The sequence below is a fragment of the Acipenser ruthenus genome, chromosome 26 (assembly GCF_902713425.1).
Source record: "Acipenser ruthenus chromosome 26, fAciRut3.2 maternal haplotype, whole genome shotgun sequence".
Lineage (NCBI taxonomy): Eukaryota > Metazoa > Chordata > Actinopteri > Acipenseriformes > Acipenseridae > Acipenser > Acipenser ruthenus.
Genome location: NC_081214.1, coordinates 16,326,964 through 16,354,428, shown reverse-complemented (window position 1 = coordinate 16,354,428; position 27,465 = coordinate 16,326,964). Strand labels below are relative to the sequence as shown.

General features: G+C 37.7%; 1 protein-coding gene across 3 annotated transcripts; it reads right to left on the bottom strand.

The window, feature by feature from the left end:
• Window positions 1-281: 281 nt before the first annotated feature.
• Window positions 282-27,320, bottom strand: LOC117430659 (phosphorylase b kinase regulatory subunit alpha, skeletal muscle isoform-like). Of its 3 annotated transcripts, none has more exons than XM_034902765.2 (33): window positions 26,358-27,320; window positions 23,249-23,407; window positions 22,786-22,833; window positions 21,374-21,542; window positions 20,749-20,831; window positions 19,718-19,798; window positions 18,885-18,983; window positions 17,876-18,022; window positions 16,878-16,931; window positions 16,654-16,776; window positions 16,357-16,452; window positions 15,690-15,797; window positions 15,107-15,185; window positions 14,500-14,634; window positions 13,783-13,892; window positions 12,422-12,566; window positions 11,889-11,967; window positions 11,232-11,311; window positions 9,608-9,778; window positions 9,362-9,459; window positions 8,937-9,082; window positions 8,495-8,651; window positions 8,027-8,106; window positions 7,858-7,936; window positions 7,429-7,558; window positions 7,009-7,110; window positions 6,163-6,275; window positions 5,196-5,234; window positions 4,452-4,502; window positions 3,884-4,042; window positions 3,567-3,620; window positions 2,157-2,357; window positions 282-1,594 (listed from the first exon to the last, which is right to left on the bottom strand). In XM_034902765.2, exons 1-33 carry the CDS (start codon window positions 26,433-26,435, stop codon window positions 1,421-1,423), a joined length of 3,627 nt encoding a protein of 1,208 aa, XP_034758656.2. In that variant the 5' UTR covers window positions 26,436-27,320; the 3' UTR covers window positions 282-1,420. The 3 variants fall into 3 exon arrangements, with proteins under 3 accessions (XP_034758656.2, XP_033906860.3, XP_033906861.3); XM_034050969.3 differs by having other exon boundaries at window positions 11,145-11,311; window positions 26,358-27,319; XM_034050970.3 differs by lacking the exon at window positions 5,196-5,234 and having other exon boundaries at window positions 11,145-11,311; window positions 26,358-27,317.
• Window positions 27,321-27,465: the final 145 nt, after the last annotated feature.

Below are 27,465 nucleotides of genomic sequence, written 5' to 3'. Positions count from 1 at the left end.
GTAATCAAAAGAACCAGGGAATAACAGGAGAGCATGTCGTACGCAAGGGTGATGCCAAAACCAATCAGGTAGACAGGTCCTTATAAAATTGCCAGGGAGTGTATCTCCAATGTATCTACATCTTTATTTTATTACAGCTGCATCTAGGGGTTATCTACATGTAAAAAAAATGTAAGTGGGTGGCATATGTAAGTACTAATGGGCACCTCCTCTTTATCCCCATATACTATTTGTACACAGATTACTTGGGTAGATATAATTCCAAATAAAGACATGACAACTAACTCTTTCGTTTTAATGGTTTAAAAAAACTTTCACAACATTTTTTTTTTTTTAAAGTTGTTAACAATGTAAGAGGCAAACCAAAACATTTTGTTTGTACAGTACTGCAAGTCTCTAAGTATCACAACAGAAGCTCCTCATTAAAAAAAGGATCAGGCACTTTCCCATATTGATCCATTTGTTATAGCAGAGGCACATTAACTAGCAAAACAATATAAAATCTTAAAAACATAACACACAATGCACTCTGAGAACTATTGTTGTACATATTGAATTATAGCTGCTGAGTGAGATGCACTTGAAGGTACTATTGTAGCTCTATAACCCTGGAACTTGCAGCCCCACTGTATTTACAAACTCAGCCCCCACTTTGCAGGTACACCAGTGTGATGCCTTCAATGCTGTCTGTATTTCATAACTGAAACAGGCAGATACAGGAGTCTTGGGAGTGTTACAGAACACCCTGCAGCGTTTTACAAGAAACATGCCATTACGTTTGCGTTGTCTGTATCACAGCAATGTATTTTTCAAAGTAATAGTCTGATATTTTCTATTTCCACACCAAGGGTCATTAATCAACTGGGGAATACATTTCTCAGCATTATGATTAAAATATATTTATGTGATACAGACAACATGGGATCCCGCTAATGTAATGTGTTTCTTGTATCACTTGTAACAAAAAAACAAAACAAAAACAACTAATGGAAATCTTGTCCTAACCATGTCCATCTAAAAGTCAGTGCAAATAGTAATCAAAGAAGTCAAGTTTAGTTTTATCATGGGCTGATCTATATTTTACTGATTTTGTGTATCTCTACTTGCTCTAGAAAGTATCTAATTGAACTGCGTCTCAGGATAACTGTATTCACATCAAAAGCCTTTCACATCATCCCTTTTCGTGGAAATACAAACAACTGTTCATTCAGATCGAATGTGACAGTCTGATAACTGTCTAAATACCACTACAATAAAACATTCAATGTCTTTCAGGATCATGCAGCTCATGTTGCAGAAAACGCACAGTGAAAAAACACAAAGATAAAAGTTCCTGTTTTATTTAAATGAAAGAAAGTGCAAACTTGAGCCTGTCTTTCTTTTATAAACCCTCAGATGCCAGTGGTTTGGTTCTCATGTTTTATTGCATTGCACAGCCACTGCTGGGTAGGAAGTCCTGCACATAAATTGCAACTGCTTTAGTGAGGTATGTCATGGTACCAAAGCGCCCGCTGGGAGCACTGTCGTATAGCAGAATACAGATTCCAGTGGCTGGATCTTTCTTCAAGATATCGTCACCTGCACCAAGAGCTTTCTGTTGAACAGAAACCAACAAGTCAGCAGTTATGTGGGGCAGTTTTTCTTGTAGGCACTATTGAAAACATTTAATAATGTATTTCATTCTTTCAGAATTCAAGTTACTTACACAAGTCAAACATCTCAAAATTAATCTACTTTTTTTTTTTTTTTGAAATGCAAGCATATCATTTATTTGCATAACATTTCACTGCCATGCAAGTTATTTCACTATACACGTCTCAAATGTGCTACATGTTGTAGCAAACATGCATTTTTTAATTTTAAAACATATCTGGTACTACACTAGGTTAAAGAAATCTGTGTTTATCCACAATACAATATTTTTTTTTTTTCATTGCTTTTGTTTGTTTTTACCCTTAAAACTTTTTTAAAAATATGAAATGTTATCTCCTGAAAACCATTACAAGATGCTTCTACTTAGTTCTTCAAAAGGTCTGTGTAAAAGTCCTTTCACACCATGCGCGTCACATCAAAGCGTCAGCGTCCACCGCAACATTCATTTTGTAGAATACATTTGTTGGAATACATAAGAAAAGTACAGAGAGAGGGATAATGACCTGCTCTTCATAGAATAAGTCATTGGCAAGGTGTAAGATCCTCTCCACATGGATAATCCCCCCAATGCTTTGGATCTCAATGTCTGCCAGCATGGTGAGCACCAGAATGACCTCCACCAGAAGCTGCCGATACTCTGGCTGTGGCACTCTGTTCAGGACTGACTCCACGTGAACCGAAAACTTGATTTCTCCAGGTGTCATCTAAAAAGGAAGGGGAAAAAAGGTCACTTTTCTGGCTAATAGAAGCCAACAGATGTTTTATGTGCAGTTCTCAAGTCATCCGCAAACTGTCCCAAGCAAAGAAACAGAAACAAAAACATAATTAAAGAACAGGAGATTTTACAAAAGAACAAACATAAAACATTTAAAGAAAACATTAAAGTCAATATAAAAGGGGGACACAGAATAAATTCCTCCTATGGGCCTGTAAAAGGCGACTTGTTACACGTGATGAAATGATGACTTGGATAACATGGACAGGAGACTAGAAGGTTGGGATTGACACGCGCAGGTTTTATTTACATATAGTACAGATAGGAACCCCACCAGACGCTACCAGCAATGGTAGCTCACAGGTGACATATGGCTTGGCGTACAAAAGGCAAAATAAACACTGCACAAAAGCTATCAAAGGTGCCGTGAAGATGGCTCGCGCTACTCCGCTGAAAAAATGGAGGTCCTGCTTCCACACCTATCTGCTATACTGGGTGGGATCTACTATCCCGAAACTAACACCCTGTTACCTGGGCAGTTCACCCAACTCCAACCACGGATACACACACAGTCGTCAGCAAGTTGCAGCTTCCTTCACCCGGAACAAAACCCCTGTCCACTTCCCGACCTCGGAATATGCACACGATCGCCGTTAGAGGTGGTCACTTCACTTCCTGAACCCAGTCGTTCAGCAGCACAGATGGACCGATGCTTCAGCAGCAGCAGTCTGACCTCTATGGCTTACAGCAGCCTTGATCTGTATAATTGGGACCCTTTCATACCTGGTGCTCTGCTGCACAACGCCCACCTGCTGATTAGGAGCTTGCAGCTGGTAAACACAAACACACACACACACACACACACACACACGAGCAGCAGGTTCCCCATTAATACCAATCTTGTTCTTATTTATACACAATCACAACACTCTTATTTACAATCATCAATGACAGATGCCCCTTCCTGATGTGCAGGTTGGAAATTAAAGAGAGATATGACAGAGGGAAGGAGACACTTTTTCACACATAGTGCTGAGGGTATGGAATGGGCTACCTAGTCCTCTTGTTTGCAAATGCTCTTATGTTTTCAAGTTGCCTGTACAGACCTGGAGTGATTGAAAACATGGAGGTGGATTGATACCAAATTCAAACAGATGCAGGTGAGTGTCATTGCCACTCAAAATGCTTTTTGTCCTACCTCTCGAGTTGTTGATGACGGGAGAACAAACCCTTCAATGGAGAGTCCGTGGCACTGTAGGAACAGAAAAAGGGTAAAGTTAATGTACAGTTACTCTTTCTCAAATAATATTTTTTTTGCTCAAGAAAATCTTATTTTTATACAATGCAAACAACATCTTTATGTGAAAACAGGAGTAGTATTGAGGCTGGGGTTGGTTTCAGATAAATTGCTATGAGTAAAAAAAATATTTTGTTGAAGCCTTTCATGATGTTTCCCTTTAACAAACAACAATATGTAGCTCAATAACATCCAAGCAGGACACCCAACTATCTCACCTTCTGTAGGATTTTCCACACTTTCTGATAGAAGCCCACTGGCACTCTGTTTAGGGCCCCATCCAGCCTCCTCCTGCGTAGCCACTGCCCCTGGCGGCTATCGGTGGCTGCTGAAGCTGGGAAGGGGAGCCCATCCATACTGGGAGAAGAACTGAATTTCTACAGACACAAAACAATAAGAGAGCTTTTAGTACAGAAAAGTACATTTAGATCAACAGCAAGACCAGGCAATTGACATGTACATGCTATTTCTAGTGATCTGTATCGTCCATATACATTTATATACAGAAAAAAAGTTGTTTATGGTTTTACGCTGTTGTGAGTTGTGTTGGCTAGCTTGTCAGCTCTTTGGAGTCAGGGAGGTTGTTGAGTAAATGCTGAGCCAGTGCTGCAAGTCGACAGCCGTCATCGTTGAGATTAGAAAAGTTTTTTGTGGCGTTGCTATTCAACGTTCTGTGCACCCTTATATAGTACTAGGAATGTGATTTGTGAACAAAAACAGCATTCCCCTGTCATAACAAGTTGACATTTGCTTTACCAATGGAAATGATTTTAAAAAGACACTTACCATTGATGAAGACTCACTGATATCAACGTCTGTGACTTGTAAGTTAGAGGACTGCAAGGAAAAACAGGAAAAACAATTAGGGAATGAACACAGCACATGGTAGCCCTTGAAATGCTTTGTTAGTTGGCAAAGCTGTTTAACATTCAAATAGCACAGAACAGCCTTTGATTTGAAAATGATCAAACATCTTTAAAAGTCACTTTGTTTCTTAAAATGTTAAATTGAGCACGTTGCTATGTTAGAAAATACAAATTGTTACCGTTTGCTTGCTATGAGCTGCTAAGACGCTTTTATCCATGTAAAATGAAGATACTGGGTTGGTGTACAGTTACTGTGCTGTTCTACTCTCGTAGTAACTAACTTGGTAGCGCAGTTCTGCAGTAGGATTAATTAAATAGGGAACTGGTGAACTCACTTCTGGTGTGAACAGTGAGAACAGTAAGTCTAGCCCAAGGAAACTCTTGCTGCCATATTAAAGCCTACTGTACTATAGCTACAGTGATTATAAAAATAATTATTAATTACAACAGCAGCGCTTTAATGTATTAAACAGCTAGACAGAAAGCCTGCAGAGAATTAGAAACTGATTGAAGTTATTGCTCAGTTATAAACCACAGGCTGATTTAACCATTTATTAGCCTGATGAACAGAGTACCGGGGTGCATGCAAACGCCGGAGATGATGCGTAACAATTAAAAGATGGGAAATTAACCCCTATCCCAACAGCTCATGTGTGCCAATCACCTTAAGGTCACTTGGCAATGACAATCTACGCATTTCCACCTGGAATCAAAACACAGTATGAATCACAAACTGAACTCTGGAAAATATAAATGCGAGAAACTTCATTTACATATTTTATATACATACAATAGACCTCAAAAATAAAAGGGTAATGGTTACCAGAAGCTCTTTTGGATGAAGGTTTCATACCACCATGCTTTACTCATCTTTTACAAAACCTGTTAAACGTACAACAGGTTGCAGTGAATTTAATACACAATAACTTTCAATCGTCATTTTGATGAGTTATACATTCTAGATATGTAAAATGTCTCCTACACTAATAAGATTACTACACCCTCTCCCCACTTAGTGAGGCACAGGGTTTAATGCAGCAAAGAATAAATTCAAATGTATTGCATTAAGTACCCAATTCACTGCACAAGTAAAAGATTTGAATGAAGTTTCAATTAAGTACCCGTTTCTGCTCAACATATACAACGTATGTTACTCCAAAAAACGGAGTGATTTTATCACAGTATTTTGGGCACAGCTGAAAAAAATTAATAAACCGAAAACCAGAATCCCTATTCATAATCATGAACAAAAAATATAATACAACTAGTGAAAATAGTAAAGTAAAGGGCACACATAATGAGGCTGCAAATCTCTTTTCCTCTTAATCTCTTTGCCCAGATGTATTGGTCAGTTTCATTTCCAGCCAGTGGCACCAGTGTGATTTAGTTCTGGTGGTCACAGATTATTGAGTGAATTTCCACCAATTCTCACCCATTTCCACACCAACAATAAATTGGACAATAGACAACACGTTTGTACAACATGACTTCTGCATTTCACCTCAGAGGTCACTAGATTTCAGCTTCCCTTCATTGATTCTGCGTTCTGCGTGGAGGAAACGTGCTGTATAATTTAAACTTCTGTTACATTCTGACAGGGTAATAAATAGAAAATAACCAAGGTAAGCTACCTGCTTCATATCCAGCTTGAGTTTACTGATTCCTGCTCTCTCACTCTTGGTTGCTCCCACATTGCCCACCTCGTGGATTGATATGACAGGGCTGATTGCAGAAACAGAACGCACTGAAAGACACACAACACAAGCATGATAACTACTAAGAGAATTTCTTTAATCATTTTTCCTGAATCCACAACTATAAATTCCACAAAATAGCGTCGCTTAAAAGGGTTGCAGCTTTGCAGCCAGTGACCCTGAAAGACATTTCAGAGGTGAAATGACGCCGGTAGTGAAGCAGTAACAGACTACCGGAAAGTAAAGCAAGCAAACTTAGCGCTCTCTTTGACTTGGTGTAGTACTTTAATAAAGGCAGCCCTTTATATCATGGGGCAGGTTATAAAGCAGTATGGTCATGGCTCCCATTTGCACCACACTGTAACACCATTACTGTAGTATTTGTGTTCTCTTTACATGGTAGAACACAAACTGCTTATCTGTGGAACCTGACTTTTTAAAATGGAAATACATGTTTGCTATAACCTGTGCCTTTCAATACTGCACATTTGAGACCTATATAGTGAATAAGAGTATTATTTCAATCGCTATAACCACTTAACTACAAGGTTTTTGTCACTACAAATGTGCTCCAATGTGAACCTCTCTTCTCTGTATTTTTCATTTGATTTAGTAATGTTAACAAGCAAGTTATTAAACAAACCCTAGGGTAAAACATGCAGTCCCAAGCAGGAACCCTAAAATGTCACATGATATGACAGCTGTATAATGTCAGGGGTTAAAGTGAAGGGAAGCATTACATATAATAAAACACTTAATAAAAACAGATATTACAGTACTTACTGCTTCTTTCAACCCCAAACTCCTTTCCACTCAGGATATGATGCAGAAGATTCTTCAGATCTGATGGACTTAAACTCATTAAACTCTCCGTGGCCTCCTCGCCTGAAAGAGGTGAAAAAGACAAAACAGACCTGGCAAACTCAGCATTTAAAGTTTAAACATACAGATGGAAAAAAAAAAAAAAAAAAAAACTATTGCAAAGGAGTAGTGTCAGTACGGTCTTTGAATTACAAAATGTTATGCATGTTACTTGAAACTTGGTTTGGAAACCAGACTGTGTTCTATGGGAAAAACAGTGCATGTTTGAGTTAAGATTTGAAGAAGTCCTTCCTGAATATCACAGATGATATTCAAACTGCATTACAGACAGGCTGACGAACATCTAGGGATGTAGTTCCCATTAGGATTCTCACTATTTACCTGAACAGTTGAGGGACTGGGCAAGCTCTGTTGTCATCACCTGAATGATTAAACCAATCCTCAGACGGAACATTTCAGTAAAAAGTGATGGCTGGGTCCTAATGTACATTGCCAGGTACACCATAATTTCCTGTTAATAAAACCAGCATCGTTAAACACCTTTGAAACAAACACTCAAGTTAATTTCTTGGAACTTAAACATCAATGAAGTTAATCAAAGCAAATAAATATTGCTCCACAGCCACTTTAGTTTAGCAAGCATGTGTCTTTTGAGTATGTTAGCAGAAATGCTCATTTTGACTTGAAAGGCTGTAATCTGTTTGTGCATTTCAAGTGCAAAGTAGCTATGCTAGTACTTTGTCATGTACACGTACACACTTAAAAAATAATGTATAAATGGGTAAGGTGGTTCTACCGAACACTGCTGACCTGGGTAAGAACTGCTATGTTGATATTCTGCTCACTGGCATCATCAATCAGTTTTGTCAACTCATCTAGAGGCAAAGGTCTGTTGAGAGATTTACACAGATCAGTTCACTTTGCTTTAATGCTAGTAAACGTTTCCTGTTAAGCATGTTCAAAGAGAGTAACTACTCACGCTACAATAGTCTTCTCACGAGGTTCTGGAGGCAGACCCACTGTTAAGTGCTTCTGGTGTGACAACAGATCTGAGCAGGCCTAACAATACACAAAACAACTTGCACTGTTATAACAGGAATAATTGCTTAAAGCGATACACAAATAAACACTGGGGCACATTTCTTTAGGCCAAATATACATTTTCCTATCCCCTCCAACTGTTAATGTTACAGAAATAAACAAGTAACTCTGAAGGTTATGTAAATTACTCAAAATGTACATTTAAATGATATGCCCAAGGTGTTACAGATTTTTAGATTTTTTTTTTTACGAAAATGTTTTCACATATAGTGGTTGAAACTGCACTTTGGAATTCCCTCTACTAAAAAGACCATAAGGAGAAACAAGAGTGCCAACATTTTCATAAAAAAAGAAACGGCTGCTAACTGCTCAGTGTGACTGAGAAAGAATCCTTGTATGACGTCACCTCGTCTAGTGCCTCCACTTTTTTCTTTAGCATGCCAGAGATCATGCGGATGAGCCCCCACTGACGCATGGCACCCGCCTTGTTGTACAGCTTAGTCAGGAGATCCTTCACTGTGGTGCCGGGCTCGCCATAGTACTCTGTGTCCCAGTCCGCACCCCTGCATGAAGGAAACAGCAAACAGCAGGTTTATGGCTGAAATTTAGATATTTATTTTTTTAGAAATAACAATTACACACACACATTTATATACGGTACAAAATATCATATCCGATCCTGTAAGCTACAATACCATTTATTAATTGATGGATCTCTGGCATGTGAAACTTACACATGCTGCTACCAACTGAACGGTACAGATGGAAATGATCAGTGCACATTTTATCAATAGGGTTTACACCAACAAGAAAATAATGCTATGCCTCTTGCAAAATAAAAGCCTCACTTCAAGTTGAAGAGAATGTAGAGGATGTCAGCCTGATCCTGCAAACAAGGGCATTCCTTCAGCTGGTCAATCAGAGCCTTGAAGTCAGTTTTACCGGACAAATCTTTGGGCAGATTCATTTCAGAAGTTATAACCATCCGAGGAATCTGTGAAAAACGTCCTTCTGTGAAAAACTTGCACATGGCATTCTTGTAATTCTTCAATTCCCCAGGTTTCATTCCCCAGGTTTTACAACAAATGCTCACAGGGTTCATCAAATCGAACAAGCAGTACCTAAGAGATATCCAATAGCAAATCCTACATTATGTGAAATAATGTCTTGTAACAAAGGTTATTACAAAAGCTCATTACATACAGACAAGCACTTGAAGAAAGCAAAGCATGCCCAGAGTAACAGATGGGTTTGTAAACATGAAGTAAAATACCTTAATATCCTGAGCTGGCTGAGGCTGAGTTGAGTCCAGAAGGTTGAACGAGGGCTGAGGGATACGGTACAGCTTGCTGGGAAGGTACATGCTCACATCTGGAGGAGAACTATGTTTTAACACTTAAAAAACCCTGCATTTTCAGAAACACATGCAGTCTTTAAATCTTTTACATATTTTATAGGAGCATTCATATCGCATCTCGATTTAATGAAAATATTTAATTTCAAGAAAAATGGAACTCACTCTGTATGTCCAGTTCTTTTGCCTTGTTAATCAGAGACACCATTTCACAGGTCTGGTGCGCAACCGCACGGAAACGACTCACTCCTCCTTTCTTGGGACCCTGCGACGGCGTGGGAGCTGGACTTTTCAACAGCTGGTCTAAATACTTGGCAAGATCATCAATGGTGTCCACTGGAGAAAACACCGTGAATATCACAAAAAAGGTTTATATTAGAAATGCAAGAATATAATGCACTTGTATTTCTCTATTATGTATTAGGTTTCTTTTGGTATTTCTAACTTAGGTGTTTTTAAGTAACAGTTATGGAGCTCATATCTATGGAATCACCAAATCCACAAGGAACGCTGCATGGGCTTTTACGTTCCCATAAGGAGTCTGTGGAGAGGTTACCTCACCGCACTTCAGCGACCCCTACTGGTCAGACACTCAAGTACAGAAGGAGACATCCTTGGCTGGGTTCTTGCTTCCATGGCTTGGAGGTCACCTGTTGATCTTCAGTCCTCCTGATCAGTAAGTGAGTTACAAGGGTGGGTTGAAATTTTAACTCAATATTTCATATTGGGTATAAAAGACAGATCGGAAACAAATCAAAAGAAAAAACAAAATGATGAGAAAATGATCTATTACACATTCGAAGCTTCAAACATACAAGCTACTGTATAGCAAGTAAGCAGGCACTCAATAGCTTCATTAAATCAAGCCCAGTTCATTCGCAGATACTAGATTGCATGAAGTAGCACATTTACAGGCATGCTATTAATAAATTATCCAGCCTCATCAGCCAAGTATGTTTCTTTTAATTGCAGAAATGATTAAGAATGCTTTCCACACAACCAAACCACAACCAAACCACAAACCTCTTTACTTCCTGCAATGATGGCGAGGATGCTGGAGTAAGCAGGTGTTATTTTATTTTGTAAATAATGAAAAGAGTTAGGAATAGGTTAGCAACTGGTAATGCACCAGTCAAAGACTAGACAGAATGATATGTCTATATACAATAAACGTGATGAACATTAACCCGTTTTTATAGCTAGAACCACTAATAAATAGACTATAAAATGTTTTTGTCATCAGTATATTTACACACTATTTTTATTTAATTGACTATTTAGCTAACCACTCAAGATCAAAAGGGATATGGGATTTTGAAGCCTTATACTGTAGACTTCCACATGGGTCCAGTAAAAGGTAGCAAAACCAATTTTTGTTACAGAAATGCTTCTATTACCCTCCTGGGGTACAACATCTCCAATGGAGAGCCTGCTGGGTATTATAGATCAGTGTGAGAGCTGAACACAAGGGCCATTTGAGTTACTTGATACTGGAGCAAGGATTTGAACCCTGGATCTCCTGGGTTAAAACTTGACTGAACAGAAAACCAATTACGTGCTTCCAAAATAGGTTACATACGTTATTTAAATATTTGTTTTGAAAATTGTTACTGACTTTGAAGTGAGATTGTTATTTTAGAATGAGACATGACCAAAGCCGAAAAAGAAATGTTGTTGAAATGTATCCGAATCTCATCCTTACCATGATCTGCAAAGTGAAAGGCATGCAGAGACTCCACCGCGTCTAAAACATCATCATCATCATCATAGTCCTGATGAAGCATCTTACCGTCAGGTTTGGGATCCATGAAACTAAGATGTGCGCAGCAGGAAGTTGTCATGAACTCTGACAACTTGCCTGTCTGAACCCTGCCAGGAAAACGGAGAAGGACATCGCCACTTGGTTCCACACTATTACCTTAAATTATTTTACCTAAAATAATCCATCAAGTACCATAAAACAAAGAGTCACTGAAATCCATTAGACAGGCTTTTTGCTGTGTAAAATGTAACCTTTTAATCATGCAACATGTTTTTTTTTTTTTTTTTTTTAAAGCACTATCAATTAATGGAATTTATTTTAATGTCAATGTACTTTATTTGATTTACACATGAGTATGTTTAACTCTATGCTTTCTTAATTTAACAAAATAACCGCTTTGTTTGCTGTGTTGAAAATAACAAGTTAGTACAGCTCATCGTCTAAAGAATCACAGGACTAACTTAATACCTTGTTTTACAATCCTCTAAGGGGCAGATAACGGATACATTGTGTTCATTGCAATTGAGAATATTGCCATTGAGAACCTACCTGCAGACTATCTGGAGGAGTACGATTTGTTGCAATTGAAACTATCCTGTAGACTATCATTAGTACAGTCCTCCATACTAACCACAGGATCGACTGACCAATTCTGACAATGACAAAGTCTGTTTTCTTTCATACCTAGCTCCACCAAAATATCCATCTTGTAGCTTTCGTAGTGTTGCTAAGATAACTGGATCCAAATCTAACCGATCTTCAGCTGCAGGACAAAGAACACAACATTAGAAAACATATCAGTAGGATCAACAGTAAGTATGAGGCCCAATCTTGTTTGATCAAACCCCCAAAAAATCTTGAACTTGACAGCTCCTATGTTGTCTGCTGCACTATGCTTGATTAATCGCAGTGGGAAAATTATAATAAATGGCAAGAAATCACACCAGAGTAACTGTTTGAAAATGCTATAGAAATAAAAAGGATATACATTTCAGGAAATTAGATTTTCATGAGTGAAACTTTGCAGGACCAAAAGCAGCGATCTAATGCCAGTATTTAATATTTTCAGTAAATCTCAGGACACTTTTTGGAGTAATAAAAACCACACATCTGCCTGAAACAAATGCACTCAATTGTGTCCAAGGTTATTTTCTATATGAAGTGGTTTAATCGAGGGACAGATATCGTTCCATCTGGGTTGATAGGGCTGCACTTACTGAGCATGGTTTGTGAGATGGGGAAGGTGACTGTGGGTCGACCGGTCATTCTCCAGCGGCAGCAGAGGTAGGAGAGGTCAGTGCGGAGCATCTCTACAATCATCCGGCTATCCAGGGCCAAATAGAACTGCTGCTGATCTATAAACTACACAGCCCACACCAGTCACAAATAGTGCTTTGAAATGTAATACAAGAAAATGCCCATGGTGGCACTGTAAAAGCCTGAAAACCAGACATGGACTCCTTGTAGTGCGGAGGTGGCAACTTTGTAAAACGATCCCTCTGGACCCAGACAATCATAGAATACAGACTTTACCAAGTATAAAGAATGTCCATGATCTCATTCAAACAATCTCATTTACAAGCACATGTTACAGGCATAAAGAACTGATCTATGTAACAGCGCACTGGTGCCATCTTGAACAAAAGTTATTGTATTTCTTGCTCTTATTGTATTACTTGTATTGTAACACTTGAAATGTATTGGCTTACGATTGTAAGTCGCCCTGGATAAGGGCGTCTGCTAAGAAATAAATAATAATAATAATAATAATAATAATAATAATAATAATAATAATAATAATAATAATAATCTGTTGGTAAACTAAGACACTGTAAGAAAGCAAAGAGACTTGTTCTTTAAATAGTCTTAAATAATATTAATTTCTTACCAGGACTATATCTCTTATAGAACATATTCATAAAAGTTAAACCTGCCATTTAATTTAGAAGGAGTGCATTCTGAGAATCAGGGTTGACAAAGCTGAATAAAACTAATACAGAGTCTTATACTTAAATTTTTTATTTGAACTATATATATACTATATATATACACTATATACACACACATACATATATAATGATTATAGCTCCAGTGCTCACGAATTTCAGACATAAGTTTGGATGCTACAATATAGACAAACAGATAAGGCACCTTGCATCCAGAAGATAACTTGAGTTTAAAAGGTAGGCCTCTACATTACAGTTGACAACTTTTTATAATAATCATTTCTTATGAGGCAGTACCAAAAAAGTAGCAAACGTCAAAATGTCAAACATAACTTTCTTTACAATCACAAAACTTGTTTATACTCATGAAATGCCTCCATGAAAGACACTTTCTGTCCCTGCAGCTAAAGGACCATAGATATGGTAAAAATAAAGAAACCCCTTTACATCAGATGAGTATCACATATTCACAGAACATCCATAACCTAACATAAGGGTGGCGCGATAGCTAATGATATTTTTTTAATTCAAAACATTATGTTCAATGTCCTCTACTGGTGAAGATAAAAAAAAAAACACCAAATACAGACTGCCAGACCTTTGATCGCAGCTTACTAATAAAGTCTTCTCACCTGTGGTGTGAAAGAGAAGATGGTGTTTCGGATTATGTACAGTTTGGATGTTCCCAGGACGCCCATGCGGCGGTAAGGTCGCCCGGTCAGGCCAAGCCTCCTGTTGCGACCTGAAACACAAGGTCTGGATGAGCCATCTTTAGAACACCAAACAAAGTGGGCGATGAATCTGGCCTGCTGCTACCACTTGACAGAGGGCCAAGGTTTTTCACTCCCAGAAGATTTGGGACTCAACACCCACACAGACATGCTGCCTGCACTTTAAATATCCAGACACTTTACACGCCACCAATATTAGAAAACAACAAAGAAACAACTTAGTTGTAGTTAGGGGCAGTTACATGATTGCCAAGCTGTTTCTTTTATTCCATTGGAAAAAAATGGAGGCAAGCTTTGCAGTTACTTCAAAATATATTCCATTGTGTTTCAGGAGACCAGAAATCAAAAGGTATCTATACGCACATCCATTACTCAAAAGAGATGCAGGGTACGAAGTAGTCAAAACAAGAATAAAGAAATTAAATGAATACCTCCTAGAAATATTTATGAAAATTAAACTGAATATTCCTTGCGCTTTAAGGACGTTAAACAAGCCTGCTGTTTATTCACTAAAATAATCCAGTACAAAGTGCCTGATTTTTTTTTTTTTTTAAGAACCACATTTTCTCTTCACACAACATTATTTGGCTCATATGCAGCATTTAAAAACATACTTACCTAGCCGTGCATAGATGTGGCTGAGGATCCGAGAGGGCTGAAGTCTAATAGGGTAAACATCAGCTACCGTTTGTACATTAAACCCATGCTTCTGTAAGATGGCCTTTATTTCCTCTGTCTCTGCTAGTATGGACACTAAGCATACAAAAGAACACAGAAGAGAAATAACACATTAACTGGGATGCTTACTGGTATAAAATACATTATAAAAGCAAAGAATTCAGGCAGTGGCTGTTCATTTTAAACCATGAGCACTTTAATTTGTATCAATATTAAAATAATAACAAAAAGCCTACCTAGGGGCATAAGGGTAAAGCCATCTATGATGAAAAGAGTGTAGTGTGTATCATTGGTATGGCATTTCTTTGGATAACACTGGTAAATTGAATTTAACTGAGGAAGCCTTAGTATACAGCTTTGTACCAAATATCAATAATATTATGGCAATCATATTAACTCAGTGGACAATGTTAAGGTCACCAACACAGTATACAGTGTTAATATAATAAATTATCTATGACCACTAGGGGCTTGAGTCAACAGCCGCCATAGTAGCAACCATTTCCCAGGATCCACTTTGAGAACAGGTGTAGCTCAGGTAACAAACCTTGAACAACCACATCAGGCTTTGGGACTGTAGAGAACTTCCTGTTTAGTGGATCAATTTCACCTGGAGCCAGGAATCCCTTAAAAAACAAAGGGAGTGATGATCCAGGGATATGTGACCTGACCGGAGAAAGCCTCTCTAAATAGTAATGTGGCAGTTCACTTGTCATGCTTACAGTACTTATTTTTAGAACGATATGGTTAAAACGCATTAATAAAACCACCAGAGGCCAGCAACCAGGCCTGTGCTAAACCTGCACTTTATGAAGTAAAACATTTCCCTGCTAGGATCAATAAGACAAATCACCCCTGATAAAAACTGATAAAAAAAAAAATCTCCCAACACTGTAGGTTTCTAAACTAAGTAACAGAAACATATTCTTGCATATATTAAACGATTTTTTAACCAATTTCAATCTAATATTGATTTCATAGATCAATACAGTACAGTGTACAGATAGATTAGATACAAAGACATAGGAGTATGTGTAACACAAGTGAAATAATTCTGTAATTCATGAAACATCTCTCAATTTTCAAATACTAGCATTGCAATTCTTTAAACAAAGAAATCTCGCCATTACCTCTGCCAATAAGCTGCCCACAATATACAAAGATTGTCCCCACATAATGGGCAGCTTTCCCATGGGAACCCTGTCAACGGTGTGAGGGTTCCTGTACTCTTCCTCCACCTGCAAAAGGGATCAGAATTAAATGTTCACTGTGTACACAATATGAATGCTGCCATTTCACTCTCTCTATAAAAGAAGCATTACTAAAAACACCACTAGCTAGTGCTACATATAGTAAATAAATCTGGATACATAAGTGTGATCAAATCCTATTCTACCAACCAACTTTTACTTCATTCAGAATTTCATGATCATAAGCTCTGAGATTGTACAGATTTCTTTGCAGCGCTCCAGATAAGCTGCGTACTGGGTGTTTTGCGCACTGAAAAATATGAATTATGTATGATATTTAAATGCAATACGCGTAGGAATTTTGCTGCACAGCTTGAGTTTGCATGTTATCAAGCTTCTTGCACTGCGTTGGTTCCCGGCGTCTAAATGGTCAATTGTGAATATACCACATGCAGTAACTTGAGAATGCATCATAGAAGTGCTGGGGCAGCTAACTGTAGCCTGCCTGGGAATTGCAGAAAACACGTGACCAATAAGTCTGGGTTGAATCCATTCACTTGCAATGCGTGTTTGCACCAATTCTCTCGTTTTTTAACTGATTTCTAACCTTGTCAGGAGGGACGCTGTAAAGCTCCGGTACCAGTCGTATTCCATTCTTTCCTTTAATCAGAATCCCTTCCAGAGCATCTCTATACTCCTGAACCTGTATGACAAAAACCAGAACAACTTTGATTAGCATCTAACATCATTGCAACAGCAAACAACAGCATTCAGAAACACTGTTAAAGCTGAGCACTGTTCAATGATTTAGCATCTAACATCATTGTAACAGCAAGTAACAGCATTCAGAAACAGATTGAGCACTGTTCAATCTGGCACGATTCTTAAAAGCAGGAATGTTTACCTGCTCAGGACTATTACTGAAAATGCCATCCAGAATGAGATAGGTCCAAAACAAGGGCCATTCACACTCAATGTTCTCAAACAGTTTTAGTTCGGCAGGCTCATAGTACAGCCTATTGGGGTCCTAGTGGAAACAAAATGAATATAACAGTTTCTAATATTTTTTTCAATAACGACTGAACAATAGGGCTGATTTATTAGTTACATTATTTCATTTATTTGTACCTCTTTTGGAGTTTTGTGTCCATCTCTAAGGAACCGGCAGCAACCATACCGGCCCTGCAACAAAATCACAAACAATAAAACGGGAAAAAACACAACTAAAAAAGGTAAATGTTGTATGTACACTCATGAAATACTTGAATGGCCTGTTGATATACACAAACTGCAGATGACTTGTCCAAAATTGTACATAGTTGCCAATGTTAATAATTGCGTTGATACAAATATTTCCAGGATAGTGCCTGCTAATAAATTACCAACTGTTCTTTCATTTATTATCAATGGAAAAAGTCCAATTTTAAAAATATATTCAGCATAAACAAAAAAAGGGTTCCACTATTAGCTTTCTGATTGCCTGTTGGCGATCACTTGACCTTGGAAGAATGCAATACCACATAGCTCAGATCTAATTTAGTAATCACAGCGAACACTGAATTTTGTGATTTTAAAATCTAGGGTGTGCAGCAGCTGTGTTCCTCACAAAGTACCCATGGCATGCAGTAATTTAATAACTACTGCATACCCTGTCTCGTGATATTACTTACTTGGACAAAGTCAAGTGATTTGAACAATGGTAGTAATACAGTAACAGCCCTTACAAAAGTTTACCAGTCATGTTGCAGTTCTCCTGTGCTTTTGCCATGGTTCTAATATGCATATACCACAGGTTATCTTAGTTTACCAGGATTGATTATTTGCTTTCCCGTTCCTCTGTGGATTTCACAATGCTTACCTGTGCTTTACCATGGTTTCACTATGTTTTATTATACTTTGCTATGCTTTTACTATGGAAAACTTTTATAAGGGTGGAGTCTCCAATGGCAGAAAAGTGGCATAGTCTCCGATACTCCGAGGAAATATCACATTATAACAGCCAGGAAGCCAGCTTGTGGTCTGCAAGTGTCCATTGGAAGGGCTTTACAGACGACCAACTTTTACTGAAATTAAAAAAGAGATAATGAAACCCTGGAACAGCACACACAAAGTGCACCAAAACTGACCTGTAATTTTGAAATGATTTCCTCCTTTGTTATATTTACGAGCCGAATATCTTCCACTGCAAACGCTGGGTATGAGATAACTGAAAGGATGCCCGCGTCAATTTCTTTTGAGTTTGAAGCCCTTGGTAACATAGAATGAAGAATTGACTGGAATATAATGAAAAGAACATAACCCTATTAACAAATGGGGGTTTGCATAGCGATTCAAATTCCACAACTTTAAGTCAAGCACTGCTTCCATTATGAAACTTCAGAAATATTATGAAACTTCAGAAATATTATGTACAAGTACTCTATAAAGTGTATATGCAGACAGAACAAAAGCTCCACCCAGTCATTTAGCATTGTTAGTAAAGTAATGATATTTAGAGTAGGACTGAACTTGAGATGGGATTGCTCATTAAAATAGTGTGTTCTTAAAGAGGAGACAACGATCTATTCAGGGATCCCAAGATATTTAGTGAGCAAGCAGTCTCTAAAAAGTGAAGTTATCTGAAAACAAACTCCCCATCCCCAGTTGTACTGCTTTCCTAGAATAAGGGGAACATTTCAGGGGACCATTCTACTTCGAGATGTCTTGCTCATTAAAATGTTTAGCATATTTTTAAAGAGGAGACACTTATCTATTCAGTGATACCAGGGTATTTAGTAAGTAAGGGGTCTGAGAGAGGAAATATATAGTCATTGAATTACAGATTGTAATTATAAATTAAGGCCATTCTGGAATATGACATCCTAATAAACTTGTGCTTAAGGCAGTCCATAAAAAATGTCCTTACTACTAGATATTTGATTCTCAATATATAACTAAAGGTGCAACATGTGCTTCCACATTGGCAAGACTTCCTTTGTATCAGAGTCGGAGCCATTATTGATTGAAAAGACAAGTTGCAAAATGGTACGTCATGGTATTGCTTTATTCACTGTATTGCTGTATACACGTTTGTAGTGCTGAAAGAAATCTTAATGTGAAAGCAGGATTTTTGCAACAGTATAGTGTAGTCGTTACCTGACAGTGCTCCACTTCATCAGATAAAGCATGAACTACTGATGCAGGCCCACCGTTAGCACCAAACAGGTTCAGTTCATCTAAGGCTTCCAGTGCTGCCTGTAGATAGAGAAAATACATCTAATGTATTCCATAGCACTTACAAAATTCCAAAACACTGATTCATCTGGTGTAAATGGTCCGCTGCCATGTATTCTGTAATCTATAAAATCTGTGTGCCTCCCTGGCTGCCCCTATTGAAAGTACTGTGACTGGTTTTTCTCACTTTTTTGTCCAGTCCTTGTATACATCTTCAATGTGAAAAAGTTATTTAAAGTATATGTTGATGGGCTAAAAAGTTTACTCCCGTTTTGCTCACCTTTGTTTTGTGCACATCTAAACTTTTCCTGGATGTGTTTAGTTTCCTTTTGGCCATTTCAACATTAGCAATGATATAACTCCCTAAAATCCAACAACATCAGTACTGCAAGCTTTGTTTATCTTTTTAAAACTTTAACATATAATGTAATTTTCTGGTGTACCAAAAATTGTCCCCTGCTTAAACTGTTTTTCTCAGAGAAGAGAGCATTCTGTGCAGACTAGTCACGTGCCGAGCTCTGCAACCTTGACAAGAAATACAAGCACTGATAGATCACAAGGTAGATTCATTTGTTTCAAGTTTTATATTAAATAGCACTTTGATGTAGTATATCTTTCTATATACTGTATATTGTGTCATTTTAAGGTAATTAATATGCATCACAGGAAGGGAAAACTTGCACGCAATGTTGGTAAACTTTTTTGGTTAAACTATAACACCTATAAATATTCCCTTTAAATTAGAGTTAGCTTACTTTAGCCATGCCTACTGAACTGGCATTGAGTTCTGGGATTCCCTGGTTTGTCTTGTCTCCTCGTTCCCACATCCCATAGTCCTGTAGATAAACAAAGAAAAACAGTGTCTTACCAATATATAGTGCAGGGATAAAGCAACAAGCAACAGTGCAGCTAATATACAAATACAGGGGCATGCAGTACAGTTCCCTCTAATTAAGAAACAAATGTGTTCAGCAAGTGATTGAAGCATGACATTTGATACAAGGGTACTTTTGTGTGTAGATTCATAAAAAAATCCTCCATGAGGGACACAAAGTACTCTACTTTTCCTACGTAATACATTCATTTGAATAGCTGTCAGTTACAAAATAGTTTGAATTGATGTATGGCCTTCTGAAATAGTACATGGTCAAAAATATCATCTTTACTGATAAAAACAGGTGGTCTCACAGACCTGCTTAGCATTAATCTTGGACTACCAAATGTAAGCGCCAGTTGAATCTGTGAAACTAGCCGTAACACTTCAATTAAGTCTTTGGTAGATATTACTGTAAATTGTACTATGTATATATATACAAAACTGCATGGGGCCGTGTGATATGGGCCCACTGAAAAAAAACTGCTCACTAGTTAATATATACAGAATACCATATAGTGTACAAGCTATGATAAAAGATCATATCTACCCCAGGAGAAGTCATAGTGGGATTTTTGGCTGCTTAGACCTTGATGATATGATGCCACTGTCCTTCCAGTATTAAAAAATAAAAAAAAACATGATAACCAAGTGCAGTGTTTAATGCTAACATTAGAGATGTAGCAGACACAGCTTTATGCCATCAATGCCACTCCCAGTCAGTGAACATCAGGCCCCAGGAGCGAGGACACTAAAACAGTACTGTCAGTGGGGAGCTAAGCTGAAACTACTAAAATCAGAAGACACTTCTTCCAAAATGCATTCAGTTTTTCAATTTATTTCTTCAAAAAAGTTTAAGTTTTGTAATAACATCTGATAATAATGCCTCTCGCAAACTGCAGGCATACTCACTGCAATTTTATAGGCAGCTTCTATGTAGAACATAAGATTCTGGATGATGTCTACTTCATCCTGAGTGTATATTATGTGAAGACCTAAAAAAAAACAGCTTCCAGTTAAGACATTTAAACCATAAACATAAATTGACTGCATAGTTCATGAACCCCTGTAAACGTAGGGCTTAAAGGGATGATAACCAAGGCTTTACAATCTATTGTCTTACCTACTATTAGTAAGGCTTTATTTTTTCAGTTATTACTGATTTAACGATTTCTGTGAAATGTACCCATTGCTGTGTAATATGTAGTTCCCCCGTCAAAATTCCCACTTGTGAAAGAATAGTGTAAATATATACATTTTTATCACTTAAAAATAATCACAGCAAACGTTTGCCTTTTTGATGCATTACCTGTTGCACTGCATTTAGGAACCTGGCAGCCGGTTCAGTTTGTTTTAGGTAAATGATTGAACACTTTGCATAGAGCTGCACGATTTCTTTCAAATGCCTTCAACGAAAAAGACACCAGCTGCATCAAAGATCGGAAATATTTGTGCTAAACATCGGTCTGTCCAACACAAGATGAGGACATTTCATGTACTAATGTGCTAATTTCTATATGCATGCTTGTATTCATACCTGAAGCTGTCATCTGGGCTACGAAAAGCAGATAAAGGGAGGTGGCGTCAACTTGTAGGTGGCCCCACTGATCGTCCCCCACCACAGTGGCACATGTTTTGGTGCTGTACTTCGCATGGAGGGCATCCATAGGGCTCTGACTATACTTAAACTTCTCCACTTTCTCCAGCTTTTCAAATGAAGAAACAATATAGTAAAAATCAAACAAAATGATTAAAATGATGTATCTATCCATTATTCATTGTCTAAGCTCAATCCAGAAAAAAACAAAAAAAACATGGGAACTAAAAACAGCATTTTTTTAACTTTATTGAGAGAGTCATAGAATAGAGCTTGTAAAGAAAGAGTAGTCTGTATCATTAATATGGTCAGGACGCTGAGAGAACGTGACACTAAACGACAATGACAGAATTGCAAACTCATACATCAAATGTCATTTTTACCTGTGTTCAATTACACAGGTACAGAAGCTTATACTAATCTTTGACTTCCCTGAGCACTGCTCACCACTGTTAATGTTAAGGCAAGCCAGTTAACTGCACTTGCCCTGTAAATGCACCTGCCTAGCAATGTCAACACTGCAGACCTCTGACCTTTCAGAGTTTATTTGAATACTGAGAAGGTAGGGACACATACTGAAAACTGTGGCTATATTAAAACATATCCTGCCTTGAATCCCAAGAGGTTCCCTTTAGAAATCAGAGGATGGACAAGTCAGAAATGCTTGCAATAGCACTGTCAATAGGGTGTAGGGCCACCATGGGTAGCCAGGACAGCAACGATTCAACGGCTGAGTGTGCAGAAAGGCACAGGTCAAGTGAAATTAGTTTTACGGTCTCACCCCTCAGTGGTTTGTGGAGAATCTCTATAACCGATGCCACTGTCTCACTGGTCATGAGCACCATAATAAAAAATAAAAAAATCACATATACACTGCTGTGCAAAAGTCTTAGACATGTTGCATTTTTCTACTCTGATGCATTATGAGTATCAACAATTTACTCAAAGCCTCCACTGGTGTTTTCTACTATTATAACAACCTTGACATGCATAAAGAAGGAAAAACATTAAATGAAATAGCTTGCATCGCTCGATTTTCAAGGTGTGGTATCTGAAACATAATCAACAAGTACAGAGAAACACCATCTGTAATTGACAGACTGTCTAACAAGGATGAGCAACACTTGAAGATAATATCCTTAAGGAATAGAAAGAAGACAAGTATTGAACTGACAACAGAACTGGCAGAAGGCACAGGTGTCGTGTCCATCAAATCAACAGTACGAAGGTCACTCTTGAAATCAGGACTTAATGGATGTGTTGCAGTAAGAATACCTCTGTTAAGAAAGGGGAACAAGACTAAAAGGCTAAAATATGCACTATGGAATATGCTTACATATAAAATACCATACCTGCCTCATCATGCACTGAAGAAGCCCCCTCATCAGTTTCACAACACTCTGTAGAATGAAACACAAACCAGTTACAGGGTACACAGATCTCTTAAGTCAGCAACTGTGCCCAGCAGTGACCTTTTAGCTGACCGATGCTGTAACATTATACCGGGCTCACTTTATTGCATGGCATTTCCCTTTAATGTTAGTCACGTCAAAGCAGCACACTGGAGAGGATGGCTTTTTTCAACAGATACATTCTGCTTTAGTGCATCAAAGGAAACGGTTACTGAAAAGAGCATTCTACATGGGTCGAAAAAGGACAATTTTGTCAGCACTGGTCATTTTGATTTCAGAAGAGAGAGAGTTTGGAGGAGTACTGAATTTTATAAATAATACAACACAAGTTTTACTGACTGCTTGAAACAAGTTTAGCCCTGCTGCACTGCAATGCGAATGTTATTTCAGCAGTTGTGTGCACCTGTTCAAGCTCGTATGCTTTTGCCTTGTCCTCGTCCCGGTCTGCGTTTTTCCGGTAGGCGAGCGCCAGGGCCCACACAGACAGAATGCTGTAAACATTGTCTCGAACCCAGGCATGCCTCTGCTCTTCACTAGCAGGCAAGAGCCCAGTCACTGGATCCTAAACAGAAAAAACAAACATAAGATTCAAACACTTCTAGATTTACATTCTTATAACCACTTTATTCATTTATCTATGTATTTATTTAAAACAACACTGCTATACTTTTGTGATTTTGAAAAGTTTCAGATCACTAATATAGCATAGCCTATTCAATGAGCACATACTGGCTATAGGCCCCAAGTGTACTTTTGTTCTGCTAATCACAGTCTCCATATAGCATATAAAAATGTACAATATCAGACATATGTTAGAGGTGTTGGAAAAACATATTTTAAGAGAATATCATCCGGAGAAAAGGGCTGTCTGGAACCAAATTATTATTTACACATGTATTATGATAGAATACATGATTGCAGAAAAACGTGATGTTAAATAAAATATCTAAATAATGTTTAACCCTAAAATTCTAGGTGATGCAAAACTTTTGGTCACAGCTGTAGAGTACAAATAGTAATGCATTGGTAAAACCACATTGAGCATACTGAAACACTGCAGCTTGGAGAGAGAGTCCATCAAACAGCAACCACAGTAACCCTACAAGGTACGAGCTATGAAGAGTTGAGGGATATGAATCTAATTAGCCTAGAACAAAGAAGGGTTAGGGTTAGACTTGATTATTAACACGTAGGGCAGAGGGTAAGAAGCACTGATGAGCTTCTCCTTTCTTATGATCTTTTGCTGGTGACATCTTCCTCGTTTACTATGTTGGCAGGACATTGTCTATTTTAAAATGGGCATGATGACACAAACGTTTCAGAAACAGGTGCTAGAGACTTGGCTCCTTCACAGTTAGATTTCGCTGCCCTCTTCAACGTTTTGCAACAGGTACTACTGTACCAATATTATGTTTAAGTTTGTATGGAAACCAGGCAGTTGGAGCAATACAACCTTTTAAGAGAATTTCCAAACTAATAACATTGCCACAGCTTGAGTATGACTTAACACGGGGCAGTGTGACAGGCTAGCTGCAGGGAGGATTTCAGACCAGAAAGAATCACAGAGACAGACGTACTGTGTGCAACTGAGTCGCGACAGCGATCAGTGTTTTAATAAACAAACAAAAGGTTTTAAACAAAACAGAAAACAGGACACGGCACTTGAGCCAAAATAAACAGACAAACAAAACAAAACAAACAGACACTAACAAACAGGGACGAACAAACACGGTGAGTACAAACACCACTACTTCTTCTTCTTCTTCTTTTTGTTTATTTTACCTCCTCTCCACATCCATTCTCCACTCACCGAACACACAACCCCGAGTGAGTGAAACGTGCATCTATATATATACTGTTGTGCCAGGATTCAATTACTAATTAATTATTCACTTGAATCCCAACATGTGAATTAATTATGTGCAACCTCGTGTTCACATATTAAATACTTTAAATGCACGTGAAGTGATAGTGCAATCCCGTGCCTAAATACGATTATACATTTTAAATACTCGTGCTCATTACCCACATTATATCCTGTGTACCAACTACAATACACCAACATTAACACACCACAAGCAACATATAACACAGAAATGCACACAGGGGCGGGACACAGGCAGCCATGAAGGTAGTATAGAGGCACCAGATACAGATTGTTGATACAAGCACAGAGCACATTTACTTTAATAGTCAAATGTTTCAGACCATACATAGCCTACAGTAGTTCCACAGTTACATTCTATAACATACATGTCACAGAGTCAGGTACTTCTACTATTTGGCCACTGGTATCCATGTTACATCTAATAAATCTGAGGCACGTCTTGACTCTCCGCCCTCCTCCCGAAAGTGATATTGCACGGTGTACAACCAGTACCAAATGAACTACATTACTTAAAGGTACAATCAACTGACTGCAAGACCCATTGTCATATTTTCTGATTTAAAATCTGATTTTATATATATATATATATATATATATATATATATATATATATATATATATATATATATATATATATATATAGTATGGTCTGTTTTTTTATTTATATATTAATATCTGCTCATTTTAGAAAACACTGTGTTTCTAATTAGATACTGTAGGTAAAACAAGACAACGGTTGAGTTGTTAGACACTTATATCGAAGTTATATGGTACAGTAGAACTAGTTTTCAGTTTGTTTGGATTTAACCACATATAGTATGATTATAATAAGAGATTCATAACAGGTCTCAGCTCACAGGCCCCTGACCAAATGTTTGGGTACAAAGTCTGTCTGTGGGGTACATTAAATACCCTCCCCTGCCCCAAATTCTGAGGAAGTCATGCGACTACATCCACAGAATGAGGTCCTGAACTGGAATGGGACCACATTTCTTAATTAACGCATCCCAGAAAGTAAATACGTGGCAAACTTTGTACCCATGCTAAATTAGAATGGCTGAAAATTACCACCACAGTGTAAACCAAGCATCAATAAAATAAAAAAAAATACCCTGAATAATGTATAAAATTGTTTCTTTTGTCAACATATTGAAAAGGACACATTTTTACTGGAGTAATGCTATTCCAATCCCCTTTGTTTGTTTATTCCACAAGGTGACATATTTATCTATAACAAATATATAAAAACATAATGTTTGATATGTAAAGCTTACTATTGTTTTCTAGACCACTTTTTATGCAGGCAGACCAAATACAAACTGTGATATTTCATGTCGTGATTATTGTCTCCACACCATAACCCTAGCCCTACGTAAATATGAACAAGGTAACAAGGATTTCTTTTTTAAAATAAGTGTTCAAATGCGTTAAGAAAGTGCACAAAAACTACAGTCAGTAAATACAAAACGACATACAAGGATATCACCAATATGTCACAATAATCTGCAGCTACAAAACTGTAGTAACACAAACACCACACCTTCAGTTGCAGTCATTAGCTCATACAGCAACACAGGTAACTATTATTAGCTGTAAAACAAACACAGATCATTTGTGTACTCACCTGGTGACACAGGATGGTCTGTTGCACCAGTCTCGCATAATTATCAAGCTTAACGCCAGAGTTGCTTCGGCTTCTCATGTCTTAGTGTGGTTTTGTAGCTTCACAGGTAATTCTCCAAAAGTGGCATATGCAGTTTCACATTAAAAATAGAACATTGCATAAAATAAACAAACACAAATCAACCATGAATAAAGTTTGATTTCGTTTTCTAAGATAAAAAATAAAGCAAGAAAGACTATCCCGTTTCTGGAGATGATAAGAAAGACGTTCGCTCAGTTTTGACAGCTTGCCGCTCTTGTTTTGAATTGTTGACGTTACCGAGTTAAAAATTGTCAACAACTGCCGGTAAAATAAAGATTCGCTATTTTTATTTATTTATTTTATAGTCTATTTTAAACTCATGCAGCCAGTTTACTTTACATTTTAAAATAAACGACATGTAATCCGAGAAATATCTGTTGTTAAAAAGAATGCCCTGCAACAGAACAGGTATCGTACGTAACTTTCAAAACTCTGACTATAACTGCCCTCCGCTTAGTCAAAACGTTACATTATCGATATTCAGTCCTCGGGACTTTTGTATGTCATTTATATGTACAAAAATAAATAAATAAGCAAGCTCCTTTATACATTTTGAAAAGCGTTCTTATTTTCTTACGTTTTAATTTGTTTCGGTAAAAAAAAAAAAACCTAGTCTCTTCTCCTCGTTTGTTTCCCCTTTACTTTTCAACCCGACTCGCACAGAAACATGCCAGAGCAGACAGCGAGCAGGTCCTGGAATACATACAAAAATATATATTAAAAAAATGATGATAGAAAACCACCTGCAACTAATTTTATACTTGGTACGTCACTTAAGTAGTTATTCAATAGCTGTATTTTTCATATATGTTCTTTGTCTGATGATGTCATATTATTTAACCTTTTTTTTTGACCCTGTAAGGATATTCAGGTTTCACTCGACACTTCTAAGGTCTAAAGAGGCACGTGCTTTCGGTGCAAATTGCAAAAGCATGTTTATGGCTTTCTCTCTGAGAAGATAGAGTAGTAAAGGAGTCAGGGCTAAAATAAGTGCAATTTAATCGCACGAATTATCTAGTATTTATTT